At 32.6% G+C, this 11,273-nt stretch overlaps 1 protein-coding gene across 2 annotated transcripts; it reads left to right on the top strand.

The window, feature by feature from the left end:
• Window positions 1-2,517: 2,517 nt before the first annotated feature.
• Window positions 2,518-11,032, top strand: LOC123217112 (ubiquitin-conjugating enzyme E2 variant 1B-like). 2 transcript variants are annotated; one of them, XM_044637892.1, is made up of 6 exons: window positions 2,519-2,756; window positions 5,034-5,544; window positions 6,579-6,718; window positions 10,310-10,435; window positions 10,522-10,648; window positions 10,800-11,032. In XM_044637892.1, the coding sequence occupies exons 3-6, from the start codon at window positions 6,656-6,658 to the stop codon at window positions 10,856-10,858; spliced, it is 375 nt and encodes a 124-aa protein (XP_044493827.1). In that variant the 5' UTR covers window positions 2,519-2,756; window positions 5,034-5,544; window positions 6,579-6,655; the 3' UTR covers window positions 10,859-11,032. The 2 variants fall into 2 exon arrangements, with proteins under 2 accessions (XP_044493826.1, XP_044493827.1); XM_044637891.1 differs by lacking the exon at window positions 5,034-5,544 and having other exon boundaries at window positions 2,518-2,756.
• The last annotated feature ends 241 nt before the right edge of the window (window positions 11,033-11,273 follow it).

Raw genomic sequence — 11,273 nt, 5'->3', positions numbered from 1 at the left:
TATGATAATCACACTGTATCGGATCAATTTTCCATACACCTTAAGATCATATCATTTTTTATTTATATCATATCATATCATAAAATACTAATTACCATAGTCAAGAGCTAAATAGTAGCATTGTTGTTGTTCACTACAGTAGTAACTGAATTCATAAGTAAACAATGCAACTGATTAGTAATATAAACAATTAAATAGTTAGAATTGCCCTAAAACCTTATAGATTATTCTAAATTGGGATCACTATTACATCACCATAAACTCTCCTTTGGGTAAAAAATATGATATGCTATTAGAATCTCAAAGCATAAGACTAAAACCACATGAGGATCTTATGAACAATTGATTTTCGGAAGAAACATCTATTTTGGGTAAATAAACTTTTTAGACCAATGTTCATCCACCCTTTAATTGCAAGCACATGTTTGATTGAAAAAATACAACTACCTTTAGGTATATTGGATTTATTCATGAGCATGGATAATATATTTTATATAATTAACCTTATGCTACCATTGTCTTAATACAAATAATAACCCCCTTTGGGTAGAAAATTACATGTATTACAACTAAAGAATGTATTATTATCAGATGAAATATTTCATCAATTTCGATGAAAGCATCGCTTTGGCGGTTAAATATTCTGATAATCTAATAATTTATTCTTATGATACTGAGCAAAAATTGTCTCAACAAAGATTTCATGAGATATTGACCATTGTTATTTCTGATAATCTTTTTAAGCAACGTTGCTTCAAATACAGTGAACAAAACAATCATTTTGGAACTTTAACTCTCAAATTGCAACAATCTTATCACAGAATAATATCATATATGTGTTCTAAATGAAATAAAATAAATTAAAACAAACATGTGCACATTCCAAATATAAATATACACTGTAACACGAAGGAAAATCAGCTTCATGTGTCACACACTTACACACACCGGAAAACATGCACACATGTTGTCACATGCCCACACACACCGAAAAACACCACCACACATCGAAAAAACATGCACACGCACTATCACGCACCCACACACACCGACAAAATATGGCATGTGCTGACGATATGCCTTCACTTGCCCACATGCACAAAGCCAATGGTGGTTCGGGTTGGCCCGATTTTTGGGTCAAACAATCGGGTTGATCTAAAGATCAATCAACTAGCTGATCGTTAACCTGGATAATTGGGTTTTCCCAAACCAATTATTCACCACCCTAACTGCCACCTAACAACATCAATGCTACATTCAACCATTTCGATTGATGATTGGTGTAAGAACCATAAGGGAAATGATCCTTGGACACCAATGACTCCAACTGTAGCAGTTTTGACTAACAATAGTAATTGCATCGGCTGGAATAGACACTTCATTGAGACAGTTAAATGGATTCAAAGCTTATTTCGATCGATTTTCAATAGATTTTGAGTCCAAAAACATTTTAAAAAGCATGTATAATCAATAACAAACATAATCATATAATTTTCATGCCCAATTATCAACAATTTGACAAAAAATTAGCAAAATCCTAATTTGAGAATTAAACCAAAATTACTTAATTTTCTCAAAATTAACAGATTTGATAGCCTAAATGTGATACTCTAATACCAAATGTAGATAGAAAAATGAAATTCAATGTCATTCCTAAAATTAAAGAAGACCGAATCTATGCCCAAATTCATAATTTAACACATTAGACTATGAAGCACTGTAATTAAAGGATTAGGAGCATAAACAAACTTATTTGTGTCATTATGTTGATCCAAAGAAAATTGATTGTCAATTTTAGAGTAAAATCTTTCTTCCTAGATTTTGTAGAACGCATTGCAGAATAGGATGCTAAGAAGTTACACGTCTTTTTTTAATTAATTACCAAAAGGGTTAAAGGCTCAATTACGCTCTCCCATAAAAATACCTAATAACTGTATATCAATCCACATTTGCAACCTAGATTTAATAGTTAACGTGAAGTGTATTAGTGAATTTCATAATGATCACATCAAATTTACAACATAAAATCTTTATGGACTACATATTTACTCGGTTTTATTCAACAATAAAAAAAAGTTAAATCAATGTATGCTCACATCATTCTAACACCACTAATCCCTTGATCGGCCAATACTTGGTCTAAGTTTGAAAACATGGCTTTTGACTTTAGTTTTCAAATCATAAAATTAAGACGCATTAATTATTAATTGTTCATATTGTTAAAAAAAATTCTAAAATTTCATAAATAAACATGTCCGATGAGTCAAGAATGATCCATAATTTTGCAGTTGTGTCAGGGCCACGAGCTGTATGGGTCATGCCCAGATCTTAGGATCTGGCTTGCAAAAAATTAAAATTTTTAAAAATAAATAAATATAATATAAAAGATCAACTTGCTGAAAGGTTCAGGAAGACTTTGGACCGTGTTCCAAGCCTTGCCATTTCTCAAACCTTAACTCGACACGACCTTTAAATACAAGAGGGCTGCCTAATTTGACCAGTTACGATCCACGGCGGTGTCTAGTTATAATAGTAGAAAAAAATATATACGAGTAGCCGTAATGATTCGAAAAAAACTTTCGTAATTTTTTTGTTTGTGATACGGAGGCGCACAGGAACAACAGTAAGCGGACAACAGCGAAACATTTCCTTATCGTTCATATTTATTTACAGTTGTTAACAGAGCAACCCTAACTCAGTCAAATCTCCGAATCCAAACGCTCTCAAAATGGGCTCTGAAGGGTCAAGTGTAGTCGGTAAGCTTCTAGAAACCACTCTAAACCCTAATTTTTCTTGTTATTTATAACAATTCATTGCCACTATTGAATTTGATCAACTATCGTTACTCGTTCTTATCTGCCGAAGCTTTGTGGATTTACATAATTTAGGGGTTTTTATGATTTGAGCTTGTAAATGTTACATGATCTTGCTATTATTGGTGGTTTGGGTTATAATTGTTGGTGGATCACTGGCTTTGATGAGTACTTGAACAATGTGTTCTTTATCACAACCACCAAATCCCAGAAGAAATAGGATAGGGTTATAATGATGGAAGCTGTTTCATTTTAATTTTATAAATTTATTGAGATTCTTTGTGTCATAGTTGACAATGTGACTTTGGTGTTGTTGATGAAATTTTGTTGCCAATTTCTTGGAATTTTTTTAAGGTATACTAGCTAACAAAGCTTAAATTTTAATTTATATTGGGAATGATTAAATCATATACTAAACAAAATTTAGAGGTGAGTATGGATAGTGTGATTTTCTGATGTTACAGACATCCCAAGTGGAAAGTACCCAATTGTGTAATTGTTGATCACTTGAGGCGTGTAAATTAATGATCCCCAAATTAAAGATGCAATCAAGTTAAACTATATAAAGATCAATAACATGGCAAACACCAAAGACACTGATTTACATAGTTCAGCTAAGTTGCCTACATTCACGGGTCATGATGTATGATACAAAACAAAGGTTACAAGAAACTCTAGAACCACTATAGTACTGTTAGAAATAAAATGTTTACTTAATCTCAAGTAACAGGCGATGCTCAATCTCAGAGAATATTCTAATACTGAAATGAAAATATAAATATTCTCTAGTCCTGTTTTCATTCTTCTCTAACTCTTATTTAAGATAATGCAGGAAAGGCTTTTTATAAGCTTATAAAGAGAAAAGACAGTTTTGGCCTTTATTAAGAATTGACCAAATATGGTTCTTATGTGACGAACTTGTTCGTGTTTATTAATATATTTTTTTGGTGAAAGGAGTAGCACATAGATTGAAAATATTTTTGGATGCTGTTGCAAAACACCCAAAATATTCGCCAAATCCAAAGCTTCAAAGTTCCTTTCACTGAGAGTTGTTGAACATTGGCTCACATTTGTTCAGTTGCATATTAAGAACAAAATTGTGTTTTCTTGAGTAAGTTTGTGACTTTGTGTGAGTCTTTGTTAAATAATTAGAGAGTTAGTGAAAGATGAGACCTTTTGCAGATAAGAACTTATGTTTTTGCTTTAGTTTTATAATATCCTTTATGATTGATTTTGACTTGAGTATGTTTTTTATTTTGAAACTAATGTGATGGTGTGAGAGTGTGTTGTAACTTTTGTTTTGGTTCAAATTAAGAAACCAAATTCATGAAGTGTGGATGTAAGCAAATTACCCTGCCACATTTATTTGGTCATTGTGTTATTGATCTTTTCTATGTTGTGATTCGACTGCATTTGTTTAGACATTATTGTTTTTTACTTGAGATTTTTAGCCTATTTCCATACACTGAGTGTTCGATAGATTAGCACTCTTGAGTTTTTTAACTAACAGATTAATATTAGAGTCAAACTCTGAGAGTAGTCTTTGTATGTTTGATATCTAAGCCTCCTGCATGGGATGTATTTGGGATGACATGTCACTACAGAATTGTGCTTTTGTATTAGCTTGTCAATTGTGCTATTTTCTTTCATTTTTTTCTTTTTGAGGTGAGTGGATAAGGTCCAGTATGGTTATGAATGTTCTGTGTGTGGGGGAGGGGAGGGGAGAGAGAAATTGTTGAGTTCCACATTGGATGATTAGGGGGTCTTGAGAGTAGTCTTTGTATGTTTGATATCTAAGCCTCCTGCATGGGATGTATTTGGGATGACATGTCACTACAGAATTGTGCTTTTGTATTAGCTTGTCAATTGTGCTATTTTCTTTCATTTTTTTCTTTTTGAGGTGAGTGGATAAGGTCCAGTATGGTTATGAATGTTCTGTGTGTTTACTTTGCAAGTTTTCCATTTAGATATCAAGTGGAAGCTTGGTCTAGAACTTTGGTTCAATTTATTCCTGTATTTGCATAATATATATGAGAATATAAGGTCAGTGAAGCCTTAGTTTTGGGGCATTATTTTAATTTTTTATATTACTTTGAGTCTGTTCCTCGGATGAAGCTGAAGTCATAGTATAATGTAATATAAGGCTGAAATTGTAAAAGAATGTTATGTCTATCTTACATGTATTTAATTAGCCTGAGGTTTTTGCTTTGCTTGTTGCAGCTTTTGTTGCGGGTGGACCTCTTCATTGCAATATGTAGCCATATGATGTCTAGTTTGATTATCCCTTTTTTTTCCAGTTTCATAATCCATTACATTGACATATGCACAGAATTAAGAAGTATATTATGGGCCCCTGTTGTTACAACTTAAAATTGTAATGATGTATTAATGAGTAAATGTGGTCCTGAATTTTGAGTTCAGTTAGTAGCTTTATTGGGTTTTATAGGTAATCCTGATGAAAAGAAAGGGTTCAACAGAATCATTTCGGCAACACATATGTTTTTAAGCTGAATCTTATATGAGGTTAGTGGATTTGGGAGATTTCTAGGTTTGGAAAGGGTTTAGGGATAATCTTTATTTGTGAAGGTGCTCAAATAGTACCTGATTAACAAATATTTGATTGTTTCCCTAGTCATATGGCAAGTTCAGTGCTATTGTTTGAAATTCAAATCACCTCTAACAATCAACGCAAGCCAAACACTTTGCAGAGCTGCATCAACTTACAGCTGTGGTAATTATCATTGTTGAAGTGTTTTGTGATGTCAATGATAGTGCACCATGTTCATTTTAATGCAATGGAGATGACTTAAGTACATTTGAGTTTTCTATGAGTTTCATTCCTTGATTACTGAAACCGAAACCGTGGGGTTATCTTTATATTATTATATTTTATGGAGATCATTAATAAAAGTTAAAGATAAATAAATATAAGAGGCCTTGGCTGCTTAATGACTAAAGAATCCACAGATGCTTTCCAATCTGGAGGGTTATTTAGGAGTTGGTTATGCATATATAGGACAGAAATAACTCTGCTGAATGCTATTTCAAACATTTGTAGCTTAGTTAAGGGTCCCATGGTTATTCTATCATTTATGATTCATGTGATTGAATTAATTGTTTTGGTGCAAATTCGTCATCTTGATTTTCTTAAATTAATTCTTGAGTCTTGATAAGATGTATTAAATGTCCATATCAATTTCATTAAGGTATTAGATATCTCCATGAAGTGCTGTTTACATACTATTGTAGGAGACTGGATGATTTAACATGAATTTATTTCTGGTTACCTCATATAACATTGTCATTCTTTGTTTTTAAAGATGTATGAGATTTGAGTGTATCTTAAGAATTATGACTCCTTTCCTCAGCTAAGGATTATAAAATTTGTATCTAAGCAGCACCAATGTTCTTAACTTTTGCATATTTAGAATTGTTTAACGGGGTGTTTTACATTGTACAATACTTCAAGTGGATAAAACTGGAAAGTTGGTCAGCTTATGCATTATTTATATTCATCTGTTCAGATATATATATATATTTTTTTAAGGCTTAAAACTGATGCCTTGTCTAGAAGGATTTGATGTTTGAAACCTCTACATGGTGCTAAAATAAATTGTACAGATTTAATATTTCTGTTGTTGGAAATTCTTCATTAGTAAATATAATAGCATATTGGAATTTTTCCTTTAATTTCTTTTGTTGATACTTAATTTGCATGCATCCATGAGTTATGATTGCTGTAACTAAAATTATGAATTTTTGCAGTGCCTAGGAATTTCAGATTACTGGAAGAGCTTGAGAGAGGAGAAAAAGGAATTGGGGATGGGACTGTCAGCTATGGAATGGATGATGCTGATGATATATTAATGCAATCGTGGACTGGGACTATTATAGGTCCCCCCAATGTACGTCTTCTTTCTCTCTCCTTCAATTTATATGGATGTGCATGAGTATTCATACACATGTAAGAGTTTTGTTTGACCTAGTAGTTGTTGAGAAGTTTGAGTCAACCACAATGGAGACCTTATTGAACCTTAGATAGAATGGTTTGGTTTATATTACACAATTGTAGTCTGAATCTCATATTGGGTCTGAATAAGGAGAGAAGATTACTTATTCTTGGTCCATTAATACTCCCATAATTTTGGGTAACCAATTCCATGAAGACCTTTGATCTAAACTTTCCTATGGTTTCAAAGTTACATGGTGAGATATAAATGGAGAAGATTCTCTATTTTTATTTTTTCACTAAAATTTTGAGGACCTTATGACTTATGTTACTCATAATATTGAATGGTCAATATTTGTACATATTTTTATTCCTTACCAACCATTAAAACAGCATAAAAGCACTCAGTCTGTGAAGATCTATTCAAATAAAATTGTGGAAAAGCATCATGTTTCTTTGAAACCCAAATTTCATTCTTCTTTCTCTTCACAGACTTTTCTCAAACTCCAATGGTAAAAAAATATTGCAAAAAAAGGGCAAATATCCAGTAATTAGATGAACTATTTGAGTGATTCAAAAGTGAATTGAGTTTGTGTACAATCCTTTTTTATTTCATAAGAGTGTGTAAAATTTATGTGGTTTAATTTTTCATTGGACTAGTAATTACCATTATTCTGTAACTAAGTAGATAATTTTTCATTGATTTGATAAGTTCTCTTTTCCAATCTGGAATCAACTCTTTATTTTCTGAATTTATTTTCTGAACCTTCCATCTCATTCTCAATCTCAATACCCATAAAAATCAAGTCCTAGTGTGAAGAAGTTGTGACAGAGTACATCAAGAAGTTATATTCTAGATTTTAAGTGCTACAAAGTCTGAGTGCAATTATTTATTTTCTTGTGAGTAAATTTGGGTCACCAGATTGAGTTTGGACGGAGACCTGTGTTCAAGAATTCCATGAGGCTAACATTTGAAAATGATCATGTTTATGCAGTAAAAGATAACAACTTATTATGTAGTGGAAGCAGTGTTTGGTTTGGAGCTGAGGATGATTAGAAAGTGGAATATAATATTGCAATCGATTTACTACTGATCTAAGTAAATATTTTACTGGATCTAAAATACATGTTTTATTGGTTCATAAGGAACTTGAGAAGGAAAAGGATAAATATATGTCGAGTTTGAAACTAATATATGTTGTGATAGGAGACTCTTTAGACATCTTATTCTTATTCATCCATCCTCGTGTGCTGGAAGACTTTTTTAATTTTTTAATTAGTCAAATTAGGATTTTAGAGACTTGAAACCTTAGGTGATACAATCAATCTTTAGAACCACATGCTCTTATCTAAAACCTATCTAACCACGAGCTCTGCCCTACTGAAGCAGGTATGCCTCTAATACATTTGCTAACCCTCTCTAACCAGGCATCTTAGCTTTTGTGCTTCAATGAACATTGCAGGACTGTAATCCCTATCTTGACAATTAAATTTGCTTACTTTAATCTTCCGCAAAATTTCCGTCGCCTTGTTTCTTTTAGATATTCTTGTTATTGCTGTCATTATATTTTTCATATCATCATATAAGGTTTTAATCTTCATTTGTTTTACGTGTATAACTAATATGTATTTTAACTCATTTTGAAGAATTGCTGAAACTTGGAACTCAAGTTTGGAGATTAGAGGGATGGAAAATATGTGAATTTGGATTGGAGTGCACCCAATCCAACCCCCAAGAAGTTGTCTCCATTCCTAAAATTTTAAGAATCAGTTGGGTTAGATTGAGCTTTTGTGAATAATAGATTGGGTTATCGGTTATCCAATCCAGAACTTTTAATATTTTTTTTTTCTAGTTTTCAGTCTAATTTTTATTATTTTAAACCTAACCATTTATACATATGTACAAAAATAAGAGTTATAATTCATATTAAAATTAATGGGTTTAAGAATGGGTTGGGGTTGGGTTTGATTTTTGTAGATAGTTGATTGGGTTATGGAAAATCCAACTCCAACCTTTTCTTAAAATTTTAAGAATAGGTCGGGTTAAGAAGAGGTTGGGTTGGATTTGATAGAACTTCATGTGGATTGGGTACGATTTTACCTAATGTCCTAAACCCACATTTTTGCCATCCCAAAAAGTGGAGCCTTTTGATTTCACATGGCATCTATATTTCCTTGTTATTTTTTTCTTGTATGATGGTACAGCTAAAAGGATTTTGACTTTTGTCAATTAAGATTGTTAACCTTTTTGTTTTGGAATTTCATGAAAAACTTGTTAAATTTGTTTGATAAAATGAATTCATCTAGTTCTATGAAATTTACTTCACCAAATATTTTAAAGGGTGATGCATAAATACTTGAAATTCATTTTTGCTTATACCGGATCTCTTCTATGCATATATTCTGGTATTGGCTCTATTACATGTTCAAATCTACTCTTATTTCCAGTACAAGTGCAACAAATCCAAACTTGCCAACAGTCACAATGTAAAACATAAACAAGATATTTCTTCCATGAACCACCTCACCCATCTTTTATCTTGAATTTCCCAACCAAGCACGTTAAATGCATAATATCTGAATCTTCCCTCGTAAATACACTTCATTTGTTGTCTCTTTCCTTTTCAATATCTCTTTTCCCTCATAAATCATCTCCTTACAGTTTGCTAATGCTTTTTGTTGGTTGTTTGACTAAAGGGAATTGAATAAGAAAGAAGGCCAAGGCTGTTAGAGAAAGCAAAAGAATGAATTGCATTTTCTCCTTTTCATGGAATTTGGTTCAGTTGTATTAAGGAAGAGAAAAGGAAGCTTCACAAAAATGAAAGGAAACAATTAATTAGAGAGAGATATGAATGGTGAATTGAAATACTAAAGTAACAGAGGTTAATTGAAGAAAAGTGAGAGTAAAGACTTTAACAGAAAATAAGGAAAGAGCCTGAGGTTATACTGTAATAATGATGAAAAGGAAAATGATAGCATGAATATAAAGAGAAACAAGGAGACATAAACTTACCTTGGTAAGGTGTGGGAGCTTGCTGCACAATACTGATTTTAATCTTCTTGAAGTTTTAGATTTTATAATCCTCGAGTAAAATTGAGCTGCTGAATTGTAAACAAAAAAAGTTGAGTGACTGATGGATGAAGTTTTAAGGTCTGGATCGTATGAAACTCAGGATACTTAGGTCTGAAAAAAGTTCATATATATAGTTTATTACATCTGCACTACCTTGTGCTCCTGGATAAAATCTTCCGTTTGTTAGATCTCAATCCACATAAACTGAGCCTGATCGTTACATGTTTCAATCTATTGTCAAGTGTCCTCTGTGTTTTGTGTTTCAATCTATGCATATCTAGTGCCCAATCTTGTTGGACACGTGTTTCCTATTGTGGTTTATGAAACAACTCCTTAAAAACTATATGATGTTTGCACTTACATTCTTTTTGACATTTCTGGGACTTGGGCTGTAATTTCTTAGAGTACACATAGATCTAGATCTTTGTTCTTTTCGGAAGGAAATTTATCTTATGTAGTGATTCTTCATGTCAGACTGTTCATGAAGGACGTATCTACCAGTTGAAACTTCTCTGTGGCACAGATTATCCAGACAATCCACCAAGTGTGAGATTTCAAACCCGGATAAATATGACCTGCGTCAATCAAGAGACTGGAGTGGTGAGTCTTGTTACTCTATTGACACTTAAACATTATATGCTTGTGATACAGATTGAAAAATATGCTGATTTGTTTTTTTTTTTTAGGTTGAACCAAGTCTTTTTCCCATGCTTGCTAATTGGCAAAGGGAGTACACAATGGAGGACATTTTGACTCAACTGAAGAAAGAAATGATGTCTGCACAAAACTGGAAGCTTGCACAACCGCCCGAAGGTGCGTCAGTTTATCTTTTCACTTCTGTCTGAACCTATACATTACACTTCTCACTAGATTTCATCGTTAAAAAAGGAGCAGGTTGGGGAAACAAAATAATTGATTTGTGTGTGTTTGTTTATATACATGTGTATGTATATCATGTTTTCAGGCAATGAAGATGGAAGGATGGATCACAAGGGATTAGTGCTCAAGTGTTGTATTCTCTGAGTCACACAGAGACGTGTATGAAGGTGAGATAATGTATATAACGTCTATACATACAATATATTATTTGAACTGCGGCTGTTACATGAATACATATGCATGTTTGAGAAAGTTTTCATTAGTTCCATCAAATGGTGGCTAAATAAGATTTATTTGGAATCTATGGCATGTTCATAATTTAACTGTGTCGTTCATCTGTGTCTTGGTCCCCGTCTCAGTCTCTGTCTTCGCACAATACATTTCTGAATGTAACCATACCAGTGTGTTGAACCTCTTTTGTGTGTGTGGAATCTCTAGAAATGGCTCAAACAAAAAATAAAAATAAAAATATAAGTCCAAATTAGCATGTGAAATCAATCTACATTGATTATAATTATGTTTGGGTTTAGCTGGAAAGGCTGAGCCAAATATTGGTTTA

This window comes from Mangifera indica, chromosome 5, assembly GCF_011075055.1.
Source record: "Mangifera indica cultivar Alphonso chromosome 5, CATAS_Mindica_2.1, whole genome shotgun sequence".
In the NCBI taxonomy this organism is placed as follows: domain Eukaryota; kingdom Viridiplantae; phylum Streptophyta; class Magnoliopsida; order Sapindales; family Anacardiaceae; genus Mangifera; species Mangifera indica.
Note: the sequence above shows the minus strand (reverse complement) of the source record. Positions and strands in the feature narration are given on the sequence as shown.

Bases quoted from the DNA above. Each gene is read 5' to 3' on its own strand.
- LOC123217112 (XM_044637891.1), top strand. From the start codon at position 2,729: ATGGGCTCTGAAGGGTCAAGTGTAGTCG. The intron at 2,757-6,578 runs GTAAGCTTCTAG...GAATTTTTGCAG, and splicing joins TGAAGGGTCAAGTGTAGTCG to TGCCTAGGAATTTCAGATTA. The intron at 6,719-10,309 runs GTACGTCTTCTT...TCTTCATGTCAG, and splicing joins CTATTATAGGTCCCCCCAAT to ACTGTTCATGAAGGACGTAT.